Below are 25671 nucleotides of genomic sequence, written 5' to 3' on the forward strand. Positions count from 1 at the left end.
TGACACTGAACAAGCACAATAAAAGCCTGAAGCATGTAAATGGAAAAGTAGTAAGGAATACCACAGCTGTAAAGTGCTGGCAAAGACCAAGTTAGAGTAAGAGATTGTCAAGTGATAGCTTATAAGTGTTGTAGAAGGCTGTTGCTGCTGCTGCTTGTAGCTACTCCTGCCAGGAGACCAGCTGTCATGGAATGTCACACTCGTCTGTCTAGCGCCATCCTCACGCATCCATCGTAGCTTGTCTGCAACCAGTCTGTGATGTCTGTCCCCTAACTTTGCCTGGGTCGACTTCTCTTTCCGCTACCCTCCATTTTACCCTCTAGAAGAGATGTCTGTAACTTTTCAACTTTGATCAAATGCCCAAAATACTAATGTTTTCTTTTTTGGATATCACTTTTCAGAGTCCTTTTTGTACTTGCAATTTCAAACACCTCTTCATTTTCCTTATGGTCTGTATATGAAATTTTAAGCATATTCCTTAGTACCCACATTTCAAAACATTTTAGTTAATTATGGTCCTATTCTCTTTCACAGGCTGTGTGACAAAAATCTCAAAACTAAGTGGCTTATGACTATTTTCTGAACTCTATAATGAATTTGTTTTTTGCCCTCTGAATTTCCCCCTGCGCTTCTCTCCTGAAGATACTGAGGTGTAGTTGTATTGGTTTGGATGGGAGGTGTCATTAGGCTATTTTATCATAGGCAGGTGACTATCTATCAAAGCTGAAGATGATGGTGAATATTTAGCTGAAGATCTAGTTTAATACAGGATGCCACCAAAGCTGAGGAAGAGCAAGAGGAAGGGTGCAGTGATTAGGTGACACTGAACATGCACAATAAAAGCCTGAAGCATGTAAATGGAAAAGTAGTAAGGAATGCCACAGTTGTAAAGTGCCCCAGTGAAGTTGCCAGTAACAATCAGGAACAGAACTCATATATGAATTCAGTAGCAGCTAACAATACAGACAAGGTATCAAACTCAGGATCCTCTGATCCTTGATGTTACTGCTACAGAATGTTACATCTGTGTCAGACGTTGTGGGAGAAGGTGGTCGCTATCCTTCACCTTCAGACATTTGATAAGCTACATCAAAAATTCTGTCACTGTACTATATGTAAATATTGACTACATGCCTACATGTTTTGCATTGTAAATTTAATAAATAGCTTTTGTCCTTTCCATTCTCCACCACCACCACCCCCTCATTGTGGTGAAATTAAGAAGTACTTGACAATCTCTTACTCTAATTTGGTCTTTCCCAGCACCTTAAAATTGTGGCACCCTTTTTCCATCTAGATGCTTCAGGCTTTTATTGTGTATGTTCAGTGTCACCTCGTCACTGCACCCTTTCTCTTGCTCTTCCTCAGCTTTGATGGCACCCTGTATTAAACTAGCCCTTCAACTTGGTTTCTCAATGAAAAAAAATCTTGCAGAGGAGTTCATACAATCTCTTTAACTCCGAGCAAAATTTCAGTGGCACTTTAGTTATCTGAACCAACCTGAGATTGATTAATGTTTTTTATTTGTTTAATTGTGTAACTTATGGAATCGTTTTGCATTGAATAGCATAACAAGCCCTAATTTGTGTGAAAAATCAGCATCTTTAAAAGTATACACTTGAGTAGCTATCATCTGCTTTGCTGTTTGTTAATAGCTTAAGATGTTAAAAAAAATCAGGTAAACAAATGAATAAATAGGCAATCTTGCTCTTTAAACTATTACCAGTATTCTTTCATTTGATTGTGCAAAACACTGCTTCCTAAGCTTCAATGGGCTTTTACACTTGAGTGGAGAAATTCTAACAATTTTAGCAATTCAACTTAGAAATTACTATTTTTTAACCTAGTATTTTTTGCAAGCCAGGATATTGTATATGTTCCTTATCAGACAGCAGTCAAGTAAGATGGTTTATTTTAGCTGTGATGCTGATGGTTTATTTTTATAACACCTTTTTAACATAGTCACAGCCCATCAGTTTCTAAACCTACATGTGAAAGTAATTTAAAGCACATTTCTGCATGTTTACAGGCAATTGCATTTTTTCAGGTATCCAGATGGCCGCAATCTGTTAAATAGCTGTTTTTACATTTAGTTAATCGTGGTCCAATTTGGATATGTCACGCTTTTCCAACAATGTAACATGTCTGTTTGTGTTATATATAAAGAGTGATCCTGCTTAACTTATTAGATAGATTGCATTGGTAATAAATCACCACTTGGCCCAACCAGTCCCTATCTGCAACTGTGCTCCATTCAAGCCTCCTCCCATTCGTCCCCATCTAACTATTGGTATTACCCTCTAGTCTGGTTCTTCCCAAACTTTTTTCCACTGTGACCCCATTTTGAGGTTTGAAAATTGCTGTGGGCCCCTCAGTGAGGATTGTGAGAGCAGGAAGCGGGCGAGGAGAGATGATTGTGGTGTGGGGGTGGAGGTGGTGGGGTGGGGAGAGAGAGACGGTTAGAGCTGTGAGGTGTGAGGCAGCTGTTAACACTGTCGGAGGTCCATGGTAGCCATCACTGCCTCAGAGCTTGAGACCCACAGTTCTGGAAGCCCTGCTGTATTCCCTTTTCCCCAATTTTCTAGCTTTCCTTTAAGTGTGTCTATTTGGCTCAACCGCTTCATGTGATAGTGCATCCCACATTCTTGCCATTCTGCATAAAGAAGTTTCTTTTGAATCCCCTGTTTGATTTCTTGGTGACTATCTTATATTAATACTATAGAGTTTGACATTCCCCACAAGACTCAGCAGAATTTAATGCTCTTCCCCCGTGGTGAGTTTACTGGCGGGAGGACATTTTAATTAGGTGGGTGGGTGAAGAGTTGGGCCCCCACCACCTTCCCGTCTCCACTCCAATTACTCCACTCCAATTAAGTCCATGAGAGGAAGGCCTGTGGATGGCCTTCCCGCCCCGTCGCCAGTTGAGGCCCTTAAGTGAGCAATTAATGCCCACATAAGGCCTCATCCCACCGCCACTGGTATTAATCCAGCACGGGGCAAGGGGCTCGCTATGCAGGGAGCACAACAAGCCAATCCATGTGGGGGGTGGGTGACCCCTTGTTCAAAGGCACTGAGTGCCTGATTGAGGGACTGGTCATTGGAAAGGGGTGGGGCTGTGTGGGATGGCATCCTGAGAGTCAGCTGCCTGTCCTCGGAGCCGCCTTTCCTCCCCCGCATACCCCCTCCGGTCATCACTCAACTATGTTAAGGAATCCATTGATGATATTAGGCCTCAAGTGGTGGCATTGCCGTTCAGTGGAGCTATCAGCCTCCGGCTGGCAGCTCTCGGCAAGCGGCATTTCCACCCCGGCTCCTTGATCCTGTCAGAGGCCCTCCACTGTGCCTGCATGGCACTTAATATGGCGGCCTTCCCTAAAAGAGGTGACACGAGCTCTTGCCAGGTCTCCAGCTGCTGGGCAAGATCCCCATCACCTTGGTTAGATACCACCCTCTGTGTCTACCCCATCAGAAACTTCCATAATTCTAAATATCCCCTCTATTAGACCGCCACCCAACTTTTCCTTTTCTAGAGAAAAGGATGTCCAGCTTGTACACCCTTTTCCTGATAGGTATAACCTTGCAGTTATGGTATCATCCTTATAAATCTTTCTTGCGCCCCCTGTTTCTCTATATTCTTCTTGTAATATGGCAGCTGGAACTGCTCAAAGTACTCCAGCCACGGTTTAACCAAGGTTCAATACAACTCATGTATCTATTTTTCAATTCTGTTCCCCCAGGACTAAAACCTAATGCTTTGTTTGCTTTTGTTATGGCTGCCTTAATTTGATTGAAAATGTAACGTTTATGTTAGAATAAGGTTTGAAGCCATATACAGATAAATTGCATTGCAGTTATTCTTCACAGCCTGCTGGCACAAGACTTAATATTGTAATGTTATTTAAATGCTTGCCACCTTCTGCAGCATTTGTTCAGTTGAATAAGTCACACATTCTCTTGTTAAGTTTACTTTAGTTCCACTGTACCTTTGCGCCATAGCATGGAAATGCCTTGCACATAGTGACAGATTTAAGGGGCCGTTTCTTTGCTGATGATGGCGTTACAGAAGCAAACAGACTAACAGCATAGTGCCTTTATTCTCCAACATACAAAATTTATATAACACAAGCATAAGCTGAGGTTGTTAATGATGGAAATCAAAATTTGTGGAGGTTTTTTTTGGGCTTTTCAAATGTTGTTACATGGGGCTGCATGGCTTGTTCTAGATACTAGAGCCTAATCAAAATGGCAGTGTGATGTTTGAGAAATCACTGATTAGTCATAGGAATTATAATAAATATAGAAGAGCTACAAGCATGTATTGTAATCAAGCAGGTCTGTCTTTGCTATATTTCTGTTACATGTGTGCTCTGCGCTTTTGGACTAGTGTTTTATTTTCATCTCTTCCTGTTTCACACTAGCCACCTATGCAAGGACCTCAAGGAGAGCTATGTGCTGCTCTCTCATTTGTACTTAATGGTGTCACTGCTACTAAAAAAAAAGTTAAGCTATGTACACTGAGTGTCAAAGTGCTTTCTTTTTACTCTTCTTTACACTTTAATTGTTGTTTTTATTTTCTAACCAGTTCTATCTTTCTGTCAGAAGCATAAACCCAGGAGGAGGCCATTGGTGCTTCTTGTCTGTGCTTTTTCCCTATACCTGTACACATTCAACTAATTACCCACTGCCTTTTAAAAAATATTTTTAAAGATTTTTGTTATCAATCGTCAATTGTGGCAAATTATTCCAACCCTACTAATAACTATGAATAGTAGTGCTTATTTTGAGATTCTGGCCAGCAGTACCTTGAAAATGGAAGGGCCAGATGAGAAAGGTAAGTGATCTTGGGCTTTATAAATGGAGGCATCGAGTACAAAACCAAAGGAAGTTATGGTGAATCCTTTGTAAGATACTAGTTCAACCTCAGTTGGAATATCATATCCAATTCTGGGCACCACACTTTAGGAATGATGTGACAGCATTTGCTGAAAAAATTTATGAGACTGGTTCCAGAGATGAGGTACTTCAGTTATATGGATAGATTGGAGAACAGAAGGTTCAGAGGAGATTTGATAGAGGTGTTCAAAATCTTGAGGGACAGATAGAGAGAAACTGGTCTCATTGACAGAAGGCTCAAGAAGCAAAGGACACCAATATAGGGTCACTGGCAAAAGAACCAAAGACAGCATTAAAAATTTTTACACCGTGGTTAGGATCTGAAGTGTACTGCCTGAGTGTGGAAGAGGAAGATTCAATCGTGTTTTTCAAAAGGGAATTGGATAATTATCCAAAGAGAAAAAAAATTTGCAGGACAACAGGGCAAGGACGGGGGAGGGGACTCATTATTCATCTCGTTGCTGTTTGGGGGGATTCTCCTGGAGTATTTCTCTGCAAAGATAGTGACAGTACTTAGCAATCATTTGCTATAAAGCATTTTGGAACATCCTGAGGAAATGAAAGTGGCTATATAAATACAAGCTCATATACACAATACAATTTAACAGATAGGAATATAGTAATGTGCTTATTCTGTTTTTATTGCATGGGAATTAAATCATCAAAACTAATCATTTTTTTGTGGGAATTTTGTCTCTTCCTGTTAGCTACAGTGAATCCAAGCTATTTAGCGCTTTGAGGTCCAATGGGGTCTCACCTCATCAATTAGGTACTGCGACTTTTTTTGTTTGTTTGTGCCTATCATTATGAGGGATGTTGGTGCTTGGGATAGAATATTTTTTGCTCCGTTTACTGAGCACTGAGGGACAGCACAATTGACTGAAGGTAAACCTCTGTCTCAGTTCCCTAATCATAGTCGGGGGAGGTTACACTAGTGTTAACTTGGATTCAGATAGTTTGCAACTGATATATGTGAAGTTTGTCCAATTGATCTATCAATGATTGGTTGGGCATAGGTCGTGTTTTTTTTGTATGTAATATACAGATGCCAGACAAGACTTTGTCCTTCAGTTAAAGAAAACTTAAAACATATTTTATGCATTCGCTATACAGTTTGTTGTACAGTACTAAAGGCAGACATTGGTACATTAGGGTAGATTGTTACATTGTACACATTTAGGAAATGAAGGCCTTTTAGAGTTCAGGATGATTTGACAGTGGTATAGTGGGGAGAAAGACTGGCCTGTGGATCATACCCAGAGTGGCCTGAGGTATCTGCTCTCATTTTTAGCTGAATGGAGTTGTTACATTGTGTACATGGGCCACCCCAATACAATGTACATCACTGGATGCAGAGCAGAAACCAGAAAACCCACCTCTCCATGTGAAAGGAGATTACATGCTGCCCAGACAGACGCCACATTCAATTTTAAAATCATACTTGAAAATTACTTTCCCTGTACTTTCCTTTTCCTTTCATGAAGTCTAAAGGTAGAGACATATCATTGTATTTTGCTTCCACTGAGTGTTTGCTTGGCATTTGATGGACATGATAGGGAACAGAGAATATTGATTGTTTCAAATTTCACATTTCTTAAAAGCAGGAATATACATGTATGCAATATTGTCCAAAAATCCCATTCCTGAAAGAAGAACCAGAAAAAATGTTTATTTTATTGGCCAGTTTGGCACCCCATTCAACCTAGTATATGTTCCTAAATTTAAAAAAAAAATCACTGCCAAGACACAAAATACTCGTGTAGAAAAACACAAAAAAGAAACTTCCCTGTAAGCTTTCCCATCCTTGTTTCAATGCTTCAAATAATATTAATTACTATTATCTTTGAGGAAATCCAGCGCAAAGTGACATAATGTTAAAGTTTGAGCTAAACCAGTTAGGAGGGACTCTAGGAAGCACTTCTTCAGACAAAGGAGAGTAGTAATCTGGAACTCTTTTTCTTCTTTCTGCCATCCCCTGAAGAGGCTGTGGATAATGGGTCAATTGAAATTTTCAAGACTAATTCAAGGTCTCATTGTGTGGTGGAGCAAGATTGAATGGCCTAATCCTGTTCCTGCTGCCTTATGTTTAAGATCGTCTTCTGCAACTCGTTTCAGGAGTTTAGATCTTTGAGGCAATCTTTGGATTGTAATAGTTTTTGAGCCTCTGCTATTGAGAATTGACATGTTTTTGACTGACCTGCATCTTTCCTTTTCTCTCACGTCTCTACCTTCGAATAACCATGAGCAATGACCCAGGAGATCTAGCAATATATGGAAATGGAACATGTTAGCTATGCTAGCCTTCCATTCAGGTTAATTTGTGCAAAATTACAAAACATTTCAATCCTTGTGCTAGCCTTTCAATTGTTTAAAAAGTCAGTTTTTTAAACATCATTACATGACCTGTTACTAGCCAATGATACTATTTTAGATAACTTTAACGGATTTGCTTATATTCTGTTTATACATGTTCAAATGAGATCATTAATGTTTGCCAAGTCTTTTACTGTATCGGAAATAATATTTCTGATGTTACATGTACACTTTTTTACGTTTCAGAGACCTCATAAAAAAGCTCCTAGTTATTGACAGGACAAGACGATTAGGAAATATGAAGGTAAGTAACAGATACGTTGATGGAAACCACCATATAACGTAAGCTTCATCATTGAAATTACAGATTTGGAATTATGTAATTGATGTAAACTATGTTGAACAGTTGTCCTGTTCTTTAGAACTGATGGCTCTTTAAAACCATTCACTGCCTTTAATTGGAGGTAAGCATCAATAATGTGAAAGGAAACTGTATTTTCTGAATTGCTACATGGAACTTAGTGTTCAATTTTATTTCTGTTTTTAAAACTGCTGAGCCAAGGTGAGCTAGGAGCAAATGATTTGAACAGAATTCTCTCTCTCGTCCGCAGCCCCCTCCCTTGCGCGCCCCCGTGGCCCCCCTGCCACCCCCTCGCACGACCCCGCCCACCATCCCCGGGGCCCTGACTCTCACCCCCGGCCTCCTCCCTCCTTCCCTCGCTCCCTCCTGCACGCCCCCTCACCCACGCACCTCTTCTCGCCTTCGCATTTTCTCCCTCCCTCCAGCGACACTTTTGGTAAGGAATGTTGGCTGCAGCCCATTCCTAGACATAATACTGCCTACCCTGAATTTCTTGCAAACGCTGCAAATTCTTCCCAACAATTTTTTATATTCCCAGACTGTTTGAGTTTCAGTTTAAAACCTTGAACCACAGAAAAAATGAGGACAAATTAACAGATCTTTAGATCTTTGTGTTCAATTTAAGGATGGAAAATTAACCAGATTTCACAACTGCTTTTATCTACCATTTCAGCGACCTAATGTGGTAACACTACCCAACTAGGAGAGTCAGTGACTTTTAAGCAGGCAGCACAAAAGTTACAGAATAAATTGGGCAAATATGCAACTGGTTAGAACAGAGGAGGATGAAATTTAATACCGACAAATGTGAAGTATTTTACACTGAAAGGAAAGATAAACAACACATGTATTGAAGAGTGAAGTTGAAAAGGACTTGGAATCTTTGGAGGCTCAGTGCAAAGCCAAGCCATGGAGAGCAGCAGCTTAATAAACCCAACAGAATATTGGGCGAAAAGTTAAAACAGTAGAATGCAAGTCAGAGGAAGTCATTATCAAACTATGTTGGACTTTGGTTAAACCATATTTTGAATACTTTGTTGAGTTCTAGTTGTCTGGCCAGAAGAAGACATTCAAGCTGGGAGGTAGGGCAGAAAAGAGTAATTAAAAGAGTCTTGGAACTTTCAATAAGGGAATATTGGGGCCATATGGCACCTCCTACCTTGGAAGGAGATGTTTTAAATGGGGTCCTATAGAGGTATGGCAAAAGGCAAATCTAGAACATTACTTTGAGTTAAAAGTGTGTGAGTAGACAGGTTTAAACTAAAGTCAAATCTAGGATTGATACCAGGAAGTTTTTAACACAGTAAACTGCTAATGAAACTGATACCCTGATAGAATGGTGGAAATGAAAACTTTGGAATAAGTTAAGAACTAATTAGGTACTGCAATGGTAGAACTTTAGGGCCATTCTGAATACATGAGATGAATTAAATGGACCTCATCAGTAATTACCTTGTAAGCTCAACTTCTAATAAAGGAGAGAGTCACTTGAATGAAAAGCTTTGGTGCTAATCTTTCTTATAGGAAAGATGCTTCAAGCTGATTAAATAGGGATGAGTGAACTAAGTCCACCATAATAGCAACCTCATCACTTAGGTTGCAGATTCAAGTACAAATCCAGGATTTGAGCAAATAATTCTAGGCAGTCAATTCAATGTAGTACTGAGGGAGTGCTATATTGTCAAAGGTACAGGCTTTCTAATGGGGTCTTGACTGTTTAGAGTTATATGTTCTCATGGATCTTTTCCAAGAAGAACAGAGAGTTCTGTGTCCTTGTCAACGTTCATCCCTCGACCAACACCACAAAACAGTTTAATAGGTTAATCATCTCATTTTTCTGTAGCAGATGCAGCACAGCAGGGTCCTACAAGTGGCAGTGACTAGCTAATTCATTGAATGTGTAACACATTGGGATGCACTGAGAAATGAAAGGTACTATGTAAATGAAGGGTTGTTCTTTAGTTTGTTCCTCCCTACCTCTTGGTGATCGTCCCAGCCAGAATAGGGTCCAGTATAGAAAATTTTAGTTCACCAATTTATGCTGGAATAAGGGTCTACCTAAATTTTTGAAAGATATGTGGGAGCTTTTGGATGCCAAGCCGACCCAGGATAAACACATCTGCAGAAAGTGTAAGCAGCTGGAGGAATTCTGGATCAGGGTTACTGAACTACAAACTGAACTGCAGACACTGTGCAACATGAAGGAGGGAAAGAAAGAAATACCTGGACACTTTGTGTCAGGAGACAATCAAACCTCTTAGAATAGGGTGGTCTGTTTTGGTCAGCAGTGAGGGACAGGAGGATGTGACATGAGTGAAGCAGGCAAAGGGATCAAGCAGACAGGAATGGAGGAGACTCAGACTTTGCGTTTGTCAAACAAGTTTGAGGTGCTTACAACCTGTGTGGACGAATGTGAGATCTGCAGGGTAGATGAACAGACTGGCTATGACACCATGGTACAGGAAGCCGTTCAAGTGGGGGGAGCAAAAAGATATGTAGTGGTGGTAAGGATCAGTATAATAAAGGGGATTTACCTTGTTCTATGCAGCAGAGAGTGAGAGTCCAGAAGGTTGTGTTGCCTGCCCAGTGCCAGTGTTCACAATAACTGCTCAGGGCTGGAGAGGAACTTAGTGGGAGGGGGAGGATCCAGTAGCTGCAGTCCATGTAGGAACCAACGACATAGGCAGCACAAGGAAAGAAGTTCTGCACAGTCAGTATGAGGACCAAATTAAGAAGCAGAACCTCAAAGGTAATTTTAATCTACATATAGATTGCCCATCTGACTTTTTTCAAAGGTAGTGTAGATGATGAATTTATAGAATGATTTCAGGATAATTTCTGAGATTACACTCTGGAGCCAAACAGGGAGCAGGCTATACTAGACCTGGTATTGTGCAACAAGATAGGATTAATTAATGACCTCATAGTAAATGCATCCATAAGTAGTAATGATCATAATATAATTGAATTTTATGTTCAGTTTGAGGGAGAGAAAAGAGTGGTCTAAGACTAGTATTTTAAACGTTAAATAAGGGCAAAAATGAGCAGACCTAGCCAAAGTGAACTGGCAATTTAAGTTAAGGGATAGGTCAATAGAGATGCAGTGGCAAATATTTAAGGGGATATTTCAGAATACACAGAATCAATACATTCCAACGAGGAAGAAAAATTGAAAGAGGACCACCCACCATCTATGGTTAATTTAAAAAATTAAGATGGGTGGCAGGTCAGAGGATTGGACAGAATATAAAAAAAAGCAAAGAATGACCAAAAGATTAGGAACATAGGAACAGGAGAAGGCCATTCAGCCCATTGAGCCTGCTCTGCCATTCAATACGATCATGGTTGATCATCCATTTCAATGCATTTTTCCCCACACTATCCCCATGACCCTTTACATTATTGTTAATCAGAAATCTATCAATCTCTACCTTAAACATTCTCAATGACTGAGCTTCCATGACCCTCTGGGGTAGAAAATTCCAAAGATTCACAACCCTCTTAAGTAAAGAAATTTTTCCTCACCTCAGCCCTAAGTGTCTTCCCCCTTATTTTGAAATTGTGTCCCCCTGGTTCTAGACTCCCCAACCAGGGGAAACATCTTACTTGCATCTACCCTCTCTATTCCTTTAAGTATTTTGTAGGTTTCAATGAGATCACCTCTCTTTCTTCGAAACTCTAGAGAATACAGACCTAGTTTCCCCTAACTCTCTTCAGAATCAGTCCCACCATTCCTGAAACAAGTTTGGTGAACCTTTGATACACTCCCTCTATGGCAATAATATCCTTTCTGAGGTAAGAGAACCAAAACTGCACATAGTACTCCAGATGCAGTCTAACCAAGCTTCTGTACAATATTGAAGCAAGACTTCACTACTCCTGTACTCAAATCCTCTTGTGATAAAGGCTAACAATCCATTAGCCTCCCTAATTACCTGCTGTATCTGCATGTTAGCTTTCAGTGACTTATGGACAAGGACGCCCAGGCCCCTTTACATCTACACTTTCTAATCTCTTACCATTTAGGAAATAGTCTGCACTTCTGTTCCTTCTACCAAAGTGGATAACCTCACATTTTTCCACATTATATTCCAACTGCCATGTTCTTGCCTTCTAAGTCTGTCCAAATCCTCCGTAGCCACTTGACATCTTCCTCACAGCACACATTCCTGCCTAGCTTCGTATCATCCACAAATTTGGAAATATTACATTTGGTCCCCACATCCAAATCATTGATATATATCGTGAACAGCTGGGGCCCAAGTACTGATCCTTGTGGTACCCCACCAGTAACAGCCTGCCAACGCGAGAATGACCTGTTTATTCCTACTGTTTTCTGCCTGTTAGCCAGTCCTTAATCTGTGCCAGTATATTGCCCCTTATTCCATGTGCTTTTATTTTGTTTACAACTTTATCAAAAGCCTTCTGAAAATCCAAGTATAATACGTCCATCAACTCTCCTTTATCAATTTTGTTAGTAATATTTTCAATAAAAACTCCAACAATTCATCAAACATGATTTCCCATTCGCAAATCCATGCTGACTACGCCCAATCAGATCATGATTATCCTCGCATCCATTTATCACAACCTCTATAATAAATTGTAGCATTTTCCCTCCGACTGATATAAGACTAACAGGTCTGTAGTTCCCTGTTTAGATAAGGAAAGAAAACTTAGTGTACGAGCAAATGCTAGCTAGAAATAATAAGAGACACATTAAGAGTTTCTATAGATATTTAAAAAAAAAGAATAAAGTTAACAAAGTGAGTGTTGGCCCTTTGGAAGGCAAGTCTGAGTAATTAATAATGTAAAATCAGGAAATGGCAGATGAATTAAGCCGATATTTTGCATCGGTCTTCACGATAGAGAATACAAAGAACATCCCAGAAATAGCTATAAATCAGGAATTGGAAAGGAGGGAGGAACTCAAGAAAATTACAATCACCAGAGAAGTCGTACTTGTCAACCTGCAGTTCCAACAATTCCTTGGTTCCTGATGGATTTCATCCTAGGGCCTTAAAAGAAGCGGCTAGTGAGATAGAGGATGCAATGGTTTCAATTTTACAAAATTGCATAGATTTGGGGAAGATTCCATTAAATTGGAAGACAGGAAATGTAACTCCTTTATTCAAAAAGGGAGGGAGATGGAAAACAAGAAACTACAGGCCAATTAACTTAACATCGGTCATAGGGAAAATGTTAGAAGCTATTATTAAAGATGTTATAGCAGGGCACTTGTGTAAATTCAAGGTAATTGGGCAGAGTCAACATGGTTTTGTGAGAGGGAAATCATGTTTAACCAATTTAATGAAGTTTTTTGACGAAGTAACGTGTGTTGTGGGTAAAGGGGAACCGGTGAAGGTACAGCACTTAGATTTTCAGAAGGCATTTGATGAGGTGCCACATCAAAGACTATTGTAGAAAATAAAAGCTCATGTTGTAGAGGGTAACATATTGACATGGGTAGAAGGTTGGCTAGCTAACAGGAAACAAAAGAGGCATAAATGGGTCATTTTCTGGTTGTCAGGATGTGACTAGTGTGCCACAGGGATCAGCACTGGAGCCTCAACTCTTTACAATTTATTTAAGTGATTTAGATGAAGGGACAGATGGTATGGTTACTAAATTTGCTGATGACACAAAGATAGGAAAGTAAGTTGTGAAGAGGATGTAAGGAGTCTACAATAAAGGCTATAGATAAGTGAATGGACAAAGATCTGGCAAATGGAATATAATGTGGGAAAATGTGAGGTTGTCTTTTTGGTAGGATAAATGAAAAGAAGCATATTATCTAAATGGTGAGAGATTGCAGAGCTCTGAGATGCAGAGGGACCTGGGTGTCCTCATGCATGAATCGCAAAAGATTAGTATGCAGGTACAGCAAGTAATTAGCAAAGCTAATAGAATGGTATCATTTATTGCATGGGGAATTGATTACAAAAATGAAGTTATGCTTCAGTTATACAGGGCCACGTCTAGAGTACTGTGTACAGTGTTGGTCTCCCTATTTAAGGAAAGATGTAAATGCATTGGAAAAAGTTCAGAGAAGGTTTACTAGATTAATACCTGGAATGGGTGGATTGTTTTATGAGGAAAGGCTGGACAGCCTGGGCTTGTATCCACTGGAATTTAGAAGACTAAGAGGCAACTTGATTGAGTCATATCAAATCCTGAGGGGACTTGACAGGGTCAATGTGAAAAGGATGTCTTATCTTGTGGGAGAATCTAGAACTAGGGTTCACATTTTAAAAATAAGGGGTCACCCATTTAAGACAGATGAGGAACAAAGTTTTCTCTGAGGGTTATGAGACTTTGGAATTCCCTTCATCGAAAGGTGGTTGAGGCAGAGTCTTTGATTATCTTTAAGGCAGAAGTAGATAGATTCTTGATAAGCAAGGGGGTGAAAGGTTATCGGGGGTAGGCAGGAATGTGGAGTTGAGGCTAAAATTAAATGAGCCATGATCTTATTGAATGGCAGAGCATGCTCGAATGACCGAGTGGCCTACTCCTAATTCATATGTTCATGTTCAGTTTGCACATATGAGGTTTGCACCCAGTCAATGCTTTACTTTTCTTTAAAACGTTGCATAGTTAGGTGTTGGTCCTACCAGTTATTGTGTTGCGCTTCAGTTCTCTTTCTGCTGTTTGGTATCTTAATCCTGCCTATTTTAGTCAAAAAATAAATTGTGACTTATATAGAGCAGAGGGAGTGAATATCAGCTGAATGTGTTTATTTATTTATTCAAGAGACCATTGCCCTTTCAAAAATTTGCTCAATCTCAAATTTTATAAATTGTCAAGTGCCTTGTAACAGAGGAACTTCACTGAAACCAAACAATATTAGTTTTGTACTTGCACTATTTGTTTTAGTTAAAATTTTAAAACTCACTTATGACCAAAGAATAACAACTTGCATTTATATAACACTTTTAACATAGAAAAACACCTCACAGAAGCATGAGGAAAATGGACGCCAAGTCAAAGGAGGAGAGATTAGGAGGAATGATGCAAATCTTGGTCAAAGAGGTGGGTTTTAATGAGGATGTCAAAGATTGGAGAGGCTGAGGGGTGCAGGGATGGAATTCCTGAAAGTGGAATCTAGAAGGATGAATAGCGTAAGAGGAAATAGGATGCACAAGTAGCTGGAGTCATACGAACAGTTTAAGGAGAGAGTGTTGGACAAGGATTTTAAATATGAGGAGTGAAGGGACTGGGTGCCAATAATGGCCAAAAAGGATGGTGGTGGGTGGAGAGGGGGTTGGGAGGTGGGGGTGATGAAACGGGCAAGAGGAATTTGGTGCAGAATCGAGCGGTGCAGTTTTGGATGGACTAACAATTATAAATTTGAAAGGATGGACAGCCAGCAAGGAGAGCCATTGGTTCAGCAAGTCATCAAGGAATGTCTGAGGGTTTTTTGAAAGTTGACCAGTTGTGCCAGTGCACATAAGACAAAAAGGTTAGTGTTTGCTAGTGGGACAATTAATAGCAATGTTCTAAAAAAAAAAATGAGGAAGAATTTGTCCTCATAGTGTTTGATTTCCCAGATATAAGATATCGTTAGAAAGTGGTGGTTCATTAGTAGAGTACCTCAATGCAAGATCTCATGGTTTTCATTTTGTTTTAAGAATTTATTGTGAAACAAAAAATAGCCGCCTGATGGAACTGTCAAATCAAACTTATTTTGTTATATAGGTGGCCTTTTACCGTAGGCCTTTCCATTCCTGTAATTAAGTAGTTTGATCATAAATATAGTATACTTTCCAAGCAGTACATAAATATGGTATATATGGAACAAATCTAATCAAGCAGTTGAGATTTGTTGCCATTGGTATTTCTGTTATTGGACTTAATAAAATTCACTGTTGGGAGTGTTATACTGCACTCTATTTGTATAATTTATGCTATCACTCCCCTGCTAGATTATTATAAGAGTAATACTTTTATTAGTGATATTTTTGGGTAGCATCATGGTAAAGAAGATTTGCTTCAACCCCTGATATGCTGTGGATAACCAATTTTATCTGGGCGTAATCTTGTTGTTGGTGAACCAGATGAGAAGACTTGTTCAATGAAGACTTTTTTTGGAACCCAAGGACCATTTCTGAGATGGGTCTAGTCACAGTCAGGCCAATATTTTAGATCTTGATACGTTGAAAACAGCTTTTAAAGTTTACAGAAAAACTAAAGCCAATTTTTTTCAATGTGGAAAAATTGTAGGCAACAAAAGTTGTACGGAGGAACACGAAATAGGAACGAGAGTAGACCATGCAGCCTGTCAAGCCGGCTCTGCCATTCAGTACAATAATAGCAGACCTTGGGCTTCAGCTGTACTTTCTGGCCCCTTCCCTTATCCCTTGATTCCCTGAGAGACCAATAACCTGTCTTACTCAGTCTAATATATATTCAACAATGGAACATCCACAGTCTTCTGAGGTAAAGAATTCCAAAGATTCACGGCCATTTGAGTGAAGCAGTTTCTCCTCATCTCAGCCCTAACTGATCAGCCTCTTAAGCTGAGACTGTGTTATAGTTTCCTCAACCAGCAAACAATCTCTCAACGCCTACCCTATCAAGCTCCTTCAGAATCTTGTACTACTTAAAAAGAATTATTAATTTGGAATGAGTTTCATACAAATGTGTTTTCTCTGTGCTTTGTAAGCATTAAGACCAAAATGAATATATCATGTTGAAAATGAGAAGAACAATAATATATTAAGTAACTTATAAAGCTAAGACATATCATCTCGTGAGTCCTAAGATTTAATTTTAAGGTAAAAAATCAGCCACATTGCAACAGTGATATTTGTATGGCTGATTTAGCTTGGACTCTTGCTTGGGATTATTTCTATTAGATGTCTGGCATTTTAGCATCATGTAGAAGTTGCTGGGGCTGAAACTCTTCTCGGGTGGTATTGAAATAAGCAGTATTGGATCAACCACCTGTTATAAGCAGCACCTAATATTCAGTTTCTGTTGCCATTAACTGAATTGAATATCAGATGCTGTCTAACAGACGCCAGATCCAGTACCACTTATCTTACACCACTGCCCGAGATGAATTGCTACCCTGCAATGTTTGTTTTCTTTTAAGAAGCCTTGTGATTTTAAATTTTGTAACAAGTTGACTTACGTGTAATGCATCAAGGAAGATAAGCAGTTAGCAACTTTACCTATAAGCTGTAGCTTCAGGCTTTGTTATAACTTTTCCTGGCCATTCAGTGATGACGGCCCACTGGGCATGACAATTTTCATAGTTTACTTAATTTGGCCAAATTCTACAAATAAACCTTACCAAACAGTTTATATGATATTTGTGGTTTTCTTTGTGGTGTCAGCCATTTATAAACTGAGATATTATATCCTCAAGGCAAATTGCAGTTGCCAATCATGTAGATTTGAAGCAACAATTGGGAGGTCATTACTAGCATACCCACAATTTTATGCTTCACCACTGACTTTTCTCCTGAGTAAAATTAATTAGAGAATGCAAAGTTTCAAATAAACTTGCATATAGGTCAAATTGCTGAATGATTATGTTATGTATTTTTTAGCAGGGTAGCCCTGGGTAACATTTGTTTTTAGTTAAAGTGGCGACATTGCAATTACCTAAGTTATAGAATGGCTTGAAACCAATAGATAAATGTCTCCAAAGTTCAGGTAAAGTGAGTGAATACACAGCAATTTTATTTTACTTTTGGGATGATCCCAACAAATTGATTCTCAAAATTTAATTATTGTTGAAAGCTTTGCTTAGTCATCAATTGTTAGTCTTTTTTGTCATTGCTTTCGAATCTAAAATACTAATTCCCATAAAAATTTGAATGCACAAGCCATAAAAAATTGAATGCATCTGTTACATAATAAAACTACACATGTGGCTTTGTCTTGATTTGCAGTTCTTTCTTGGTAGCATTACATTAGAAACCTGCCAAACAGGACATCCATTCTATCCATAAAACTGACTGACTAGGGCCTGATTTCCCTTAATATTATCATTCAACCAGTTGGTGTAGCTGGATAGCCTGTCCAGTTAGGTGGAGCTGCAGCTGCTGATTCTTGGTAATTTGAGTTTTTGAAGCTCTGTGCATCAGGAGAGCACTTGCAGGTTAAATTCACAGCATGCTTTGTACATTTCTTCGATTCACATGTGATTGAAATGCTGATGGGCTGTGGACATTGTAAGTGTGGCTCCCAGATTAAGCTGTCATCTGTTATCTTGACCCCCATATAACAACAATTGGCAGATGCCATGCTAGTTTTATACACTGTGCTTATGGAAAACTATTCTGAGTCAAGATGTTCAGTCATGTTCTCATGCTTGCAAGCAGTAAAATATGTGCCTTATCATTCCAATCGACAATTGACTATGTGGAATGATTTCGAACTGCTGCATTTTTCCCAATTATCAAGTAATTGGCATGCTGAGTGACTGTCAACTTTAGTATGCACCAATTTAACAGATTAATTTTATGGCAATCATGGCAGGGTGGTCCGGTGAGAGGTGAGTAGCTAAAAACAAAGCAGTGGGAATAGGTTTACGCATGCCAAGTTTGGTAAATGGATGGCCGGAGTTCCATTCCCCGATCTTTCCCCATATGTCCTTTTTAAAATTTTATTTCAGATATTTATCCACATCCCTTTTAAAAGGTATTATAGATTTTGTATCCCTCACTGTTTTTTGCAGGATATTCCGTGTCCTAACAACCATATATGGAAATGTAGAAAATAAGAGCAGGAGTAGGTCATTCAGCCCTTTGAGCCTGCTCCACCATTCAATATGGCTGATCCTCTTATCTCAACGCTATACGCCCACTCTCCCCCTATACCCCATGATGCCTTTAGCGTCCAGAAGTCTTATCTATTTCCTCCTCAAAAATATTCAGTGACTTGGCCTCCACAGCCCTCTGTGGTAGAGAATTCTACAGATTCACCACCCTCTTAGTGAGGGAATTTCTCATCTCAGTCCTAAATCACCTACCCCATTTCCTCAGACTGTGACCCCTTGCTATAGATCCCTAGGCCACAGGAAGCATTATCCCTACATCCAGCCTGTCCAGCCCTGTCAGAATTTTATACATTTCAATGAGATCCCCCCTCATTCTTTTAAACTCAAGTGGATGCAAGCCTAGTCGACCCAATCTCTCCTCAATCGACAATCCTGCCACCCCAGGAAGCAGCCTGATGAACCTTTGCTGCACTCCATCTATGGCAAGTATATCCTTTCTTAGGTAAGGAGACCAAAACTACACACAATATTCCGGGTGTGGTCTCACCATGGCACTGTAGGACTGCAGTAAAACTCCTTTGCTTCTGTACTTAAATTTCTCTTGCAATTAGGGCTGACATGCCATTTGCCATCCTAACTACTTGTTGCCGTTCAGTTTTTCCTGCTGACGTGGATGGCTTCATACTTACCACATTATGCTTCATCTGCTATATGTTTGCCCAATCACTCATCTTGTCTAAATCGCCTTGAAGCCTCTTACCATCCTCCTAACCACTCGCATTATCACCTAGTTTTGTGTCGTCAGCAAACTTGGAAATATTACATTTGGTTCCCTTATCCAAATCATTGATATGTATTGTGAATAGCTGGGGCCCAAGCACTGACCCTACTAGTCACCACCTGCCACTCAGGAAAAGACATATTTATTCCTACTCTGTTTCCTGTCTGTTAACCAATTCTTAATCTATGCCAATATATTACCTCCAATTCTATGTGCTTTAATTTTGCACACTGATCTCTTGCGTGGGACTTATCAAAAACTTTCTGAAAATCCAAATACATCACATTAAATTTATCTATTCTACCAGTTACGTCCTCAAAAAAAACTCCAGTAGGTTTGTCAAACATGATTTCCCTTTCATAACTCCATGTTGACTTTGTCTAATCCCGTTGATATTTTCTAAGTGTCCTTTATAATAGACTCTAGCATTTTCCTTACTCCTGATGTTAGGCTAATTGGTTTGTAATTGCCTATTTTCTCCCTCTCTCCTTTTTTAAATAGTGGGTTCACATTTGCCACCCTCTAATCTACTGGGACTATTCCAGAATCTATAGAATTTTGGAAGGTGACAACCAATGCATTCACTATTTCCATGGCCATTTCCTTCAGTACCCTGGGATATAGATTATCAGACCCTGGGATTTATCGGCTTTCAGTCCCACTAATTTCTCCAGCACTTTTTTTTTTAACTAATACCTATTTCCTTCAATTCCTCCTGCTCACTAAACCCTTGGTTCCCTAACATTTCTGGGAAGTTTTTTGTGTCTTCTTCCATGAAACAGAAGTAAAGTAGCTTCCGTTTCATTGTTCTCTATTGTAAATTCTCCCATTTCAGACTGTAAGGAACCTACATTTGTCTTCACTAACCTTTTTCTCTTACATACGTGAAGCCTTTACGGTTTGCCTTTATGTTCCTTGCAAGTTTACTCTCGTACTCTATTTTTCCCCTCTTGATCAATCTCTTGGTCCTCCTTTGCTAAATTCTAAACTGCCCCCAATCCACAGGCTTGCTACTTTTTTTTTAGCAACTTTACATGACTCCACTTTGGACCTAATACTATCCTTAATTTTAAAATTTTAATTAAACTTTAAAATTTTAATACAGTATTTAAAAGAAATTCTTGTCAGTCTTTCTCTTCGCCCTTTTCATAATCCTAAATTTTACTCTTTATGTAACCACTTGCTACAAGTAAAAATATTATTGCTCATTTAGTTTATCAAAACTATTTGTATATTTGAATATCTCTAGGATGCATGCCATTATGGACCACTTTTTCAGAGTTTCTCATCTGTATTTATCCTATCCAATTGCTCCACTCTACCCTCATGCCCTTTCATTTCCACTATCTCACACTTAAAAAAATCAAGGCAAACTACATCTTAAGGCTTCTTGGTTCAGTATTTGCCCTTTCACTTGTCAGAGGTTGTAGCATTCAGGTCCCTCTCATTGGCTCAAGGACAAATGCTAGGCTGCCATTTTGGTGAAAGGACAGAGAAAATGCTGTCTTTGGAGATGAGTTCAACAGATCTAAGGTGTTGCCTGGCTGGTGCAAGGATTTGGGACATCTGTTCTTAGTGGTTTTGGGACAGTTCTTAGAGCAGTACATTCTGGAGCCAGCCAGGGAGCAGGCTATTTTAGACCTGGTGATGTGTAATGAGACAAAATTAATTAATGACTTCATAGTAAAGGAGCCCCTGGGCAACAATAATCATAACATGATTGAATTTTGCATTCAGTTTGAGGGAGAGAAGAGTGGGTCTAAGACTAGTGTTTTGAACTTCAATAAAGGCAAGTATAAGGGTATGAAGACACAGCTGGCTAAAGTGAAATGGGAAATTAAGTTAAGGGACAGGTCAGTAGCAATGCAGTGGAAGACATTTAAGGAGGCATTAATGTTCAGCAAAGATACATTCCAGTGAGAGAGACTCTTAGTGAAGGATGCATTATTTGTGGCTAAGGGAATTAAAGATATTATCAAATTGAAATTAAAAGAAAAAGTGTAAAATGTCTCGTGCTCAATCTATTTAATTGTTTGTATTCCCATTCTTCCATTCCCTCAATCATTCTGGTTATCAAGTACTTCTGCATCTTTTCAATAGCTGGAATACCCTTTCTGAACTGCAGTGAATGTCAGTGATTTATAAAGTGACAGGTTTACCCTTTTAATTTTGCTCAATATTGACCTTTTAATACATTCCAACACTTAAATTGCTTTACAAACGGTGAGCATTCTCGTGATAGTTTCAATTTATTGTCATTCAGGACCCCGATCCCTTTCATTTCTATATATGTTATTTTCTTCCCATGTAAGTAATAGAACCTTCCTGGAGTTTTGTTTGTGCCCAAATGAAAAACTTTGTTATTCACTCCATTGAAATCTATTTGATTAGCATTGTGTTATCTGCTCAGTGAAGATTTTGAACAAAAGAGGTTCTAAAACAAGCAACTGTTGGATCTTAGGCTGATGATTCCTGTACCACTTACCCTCTGGATTTTGCCACTCAATGAGTTATCCATTATAGAATACTCACAGTGATGACTGCTTTTGTTACTTTCAACACTAGCCTTTCCGCTAGAACTGCATCAAAAGCCTTATTTAAATCCATTTACGATACATCCACAGCTGCACCCTTTTCGAGCTCCTTTGTCACATGTTAAAATAAAAGCAGGAAATTAGATTCACAGGACCTCTTTCTTAGAATCATAGAATTGTTACAGAGCGGCCGGCCATTTGGCTTGTCATGTACATGCCGGTTCTCTGTAAAAGCAACCTAGTCCCACTCCCAAATCACCTCTGTAGCCCTGCAAATTGCTTTTGTGCTCTGTGCCCCTAGTTGAAAAGTTGAAGATCTTGTGTGCTTTTTTAACCACTTTCTGAACCTATCCTGCCACCTTGAATCATTTATGCACACATCACAGAATTTTAACGGCACAGATGGAGGCCATTCAACCCATCGTGTCAGCACCGGCTCTCCAAATGAGCATTATGACCTAGTGTCATTGCTCTGCCTTTTCCCTGTACCCCTGCACATTGTTTCTATTCAAATAATCACCTAATGTCCCCTTTCATTCCTCGATTGAACCTGCCTCCACCACACTTTCAGGCAGCGTATTCCAGACCTGAACCACTCGTTGTGTGAAAAAGTTTTTTCTCATGTCACATTTGCTTCTTTTGCAAATCACTTTAAATCTGTACCCTCTAGTTCTTGATCCTTTAATGAGTGGGAGCAGCTTCTCCCTATCTACTCTGTCCAGCCCCCTCATGATTTTGAACACCTCTATCAAATCTCCTCTTAGCCACCCCCTCTCCAAGGAGAACAGCTTCAACCTCTCCAATCGGTCTTCATAACTGAAGTTCCTCATCCCTGGAACCATTCTTGTAAACCTCTTCTGCACTGTCTCCAGTGTGTTCACATCCTTTCCTTAATGTGGCACCCAGAGCTGTACACACTACTCCAGCTGACATCTAACAAGTGTCTTATATAAATTCAGCATAACCTCCTTGCTCTTGTACTCTCTGCCCCTATTAATAAAGCCCAGGATACTATATGCTTTATTAACTACTCTCTCCACCTGACCTGCCACCTTCAATGACCGATGCACATATACATATATAGCCTAGGTCTCTCTGCTCCTGCACCCCTTTACCTTTTATTTTGCATTGCCTCTCTTTGTTCTTCCTACAAAAATGTATCACTTCACATTTCTCTGTGTTAAGTTTCATCTGCCACATGGTTAGCCACTCCACCAACCTGTCTTTGTTCTCATCTCTCACTAACCCCCTCCTGGTTCACAGTGCTTCCAAGTTTTGTGTCATTTGCAAATTTTGAAATTGTTCCCTGCACACCCAAGAAGAGGTCATTATTATGTGTCAAGAGTCCTAGTACTGACCCCTGGGGAATTCTACTGTATACCTTCCTCCAGTCCAAAAATAACCATTGACCACTGTTGTCTGTTTCCTGTCCCTCAGCCAACTTTGTATCCATGCTGCCACTGTTGCTTTTATTTCAGTGGGCTTCATCTTTCCTGGCAAGCTGTCATGAAGCAATTTTATCAAGTGCCTTTTGGGTGTCCCTACCTACACACCACATCAACTGCATCATCCTCATCAACCCTCCCTGTTACCTCATCAGTAAACTTAATCAAGTTAGTTAAACACGATTTGCCTTTAACAAATCGTTGCTGGCTTTCCTTAATTAATCCCCGCTTGTCCAAGTGACTGTTAATTTGTTGCGGATTACCATTTCTAAAAGCTTTTCTACCATCGAAGCTAAACTGACTGGCCTGTAGTTGCAGGATTTAAGTACAACCTCTTTTGAACATTTCCAATTCTCCTGTCCTCTGGCACTATCCCCATATCTAAGGAGAATTAGAAGATGTTGACCATATTGGCTATTCTTTATTTTTTTTTACATCTAAGTGCTCCATGATCTTTAATTGCAGTTTTCATTACCCTAATGGACATGAAACTCACTGGCCTGTAATTTCTTGGGTCACTTTCTTCTACGTTTTAATAAAATAAGTGCAACACCTGTCATTTTACAGTCCCCAGGTGCCTTTCCAGTATCCAGTGATATACATTGCTGTCTAGGCCAGCAATAATTGCCCATCCCTTATTGCCCTCATTCAGAGGGCATTTTTAAGAGTCAACCACTTTGCTGTAAGTCTGGAGTCACACGTAGGCCAGACCAGATAAGGATGGCAGATTTCCTTCCCTAAAGGCCATTAGTGAACCAGATGGGTTTTTACAAAATTTGACAATGATTTCTTGGTCATCAATAGACTTTTAATTCAAGATTTCTATTGGAATTTAAATATCACCATCTGCTGTGGTGGGATTCAAACCCGGGTCCTCAAAGCATTACCCTGGCTCACTGGAGTACTAGTCCAGTGACAATACCACTATCACAGCTTCTGTGATTTACTCATTCACTTCCTGAAGGACCTTCAGATGCATCTCAGCTAGCCCTGAGATTTATTCACCTTAAAACTTGTGCAGCTAATTGGCAACTGTAATGTGAATTGTGTAATAACTTACTGCTATAACACCCTCTAATTCCCTTTCCAGATCAGAAAAGAACTAAGATTTAAAAAGTTCTAGCACATTTGCGGCCTGTGCAACATTAGTTGTCATGACCTCGCTTGATGCTACTTTCAATGGTCTCACTTCATCCCTCATTTTTCTTTTTCCCAATATAATTAAAATTTTATTATGAGCAGTTACCACTCTTTCATTCAAGGATGTTTAATTCTTTTACTACGCTTGATGTAAAAATAGGCATCGAATATATTTGTAGAATCTAAACACACTGTATTTTTCTCTGTAGGTCATGGCAGGAAAATGCAGAACATAGATTAAGTATGTCTGTAAAGTAGTTTGGTTTGACATAGAATTTCTGTATGCAGGTAGCATTCAAAAAGGTAGTTGTAACTACTGGAGGTAAACATTTAAAATTTAATCCAGAAGCTTTGTAAAATTGGATAGCATATGGCAAGTTGTTGTGTTTCTTATAATGGTGTGTAAAATTCACCTGTTATCTTGCTATATGGAACCTAATGATAAATACAAGATTTGCTCTTTGTTTTTGCCGTTGGCCTCACTAGCAGCACCTCACATACATATTATGGACTGTTAACAGGTATTTCCACTAATTGAGCATTTGTTTCAGTGTGTTGCCATCTACAGGGGAATTGTGGCACCTGTGTGAATAGGGCAAGGAACAGCAAGGCTTTTCAGTCAGATTGAAGAATCCTCACTGTGACAGAGTTCAAATCAGGATATACAGCAGGAAATATAAATTGCATTTAAATGATGCACAGTAAATGAGACTCCACACTTGTAAAATTAGTTTTTGAGGGCCAGTGAGGTTATTCAGCAGTAGTAATACTTTTTTTATGTGGTCAAAAGCTCACTTGTACCTAAATGCACCAACTCATGCAGAATTAATAGTTAGGCATTCTAAGTTCGTGCTATTACAATGATTTCAGTATCACATCTATTGACAAAAGTCCAACAATCCAGCCAGTGGAGAAGTAGATTATTTTTTAACAGCAGCATCTGGATTTCTGGGTTTAACTACGCATGTGTGAATGGCAGAAGCTGATGTCAGATAATAACAGTGAGTGTTGATAGCCACACTGTTATTACCGCAAATTCCGGGCCATTGTGTGCAATCATATATGTGAATACAATTATTTACTATAGCTCTGCCTTGGGAAAAAAAACTTCATCCTGATTTTTTTTAAGTGAAGGAAGTGTCAGATCATCATAAACTATTTAGATGAAGTTCAGTTTTGCTTGATATCTCTACTATTGCAGAATGTTAACCTGTGTTAAGTACAAACAGTCTTTTTAATATAGCAACTGATACTCCTCTAATATTTTTGTGGTTTGTTTCATTATGTACTTACAAGGCACTTAAAATAGTTAATCTTTTTTCACATCCTGAGGAAGGGTGGGGAGGTTTGCGCTTAGTTTTAGTTGTGAAACTAATTGGCGATACAGTCCACTAGTGACTGTTATGTTATGGTTTTATTTTTGAGTAAATCTCAAGTTTCTTATAGCAAAGACAATCATAAACATTGGTGAAAAT

At 39.3% G+C, this 25671-nt stretch overlaps 1 protein-coding gene across 1 annotated transcript in view; it reads left to right on the forward strand.

Annotated features, from left to right (window-relative positions):
• Positions 1-25671, forward strand: part of prkx (protein kinase X-linked) — a 128079-nt gene that overhangs the window by 84070 nt on the left and 18338 nt on the right. The window contains exon 6 of the mRNA XM_041199379.1: positions 7453-7510. Within this exon, the coding sequence (XP_041055313.1) occupies positions 7453-7510 (58 nt within the window). The remainder of the gene's footprint in view (positions 1-7452; positions 7511-25671) is intronic.

Source organism: Carcharodon carcharias, chromosome 11 (assembly GCF_017639515.1).
Source record: "Carcharodon carcharias isolate sCarCar2 chromosome 11, sCarCar2.pri, whole genome shotgun sequence".
In the NCBI taxonomy this organism is placed as follows: domain Eukaryota; kingdom Metazoa; phylum Chordata; class Chondrichthyes; order Lamniformes; family Lamnidae; genus Carcharodon; species Carcharodon carcharias.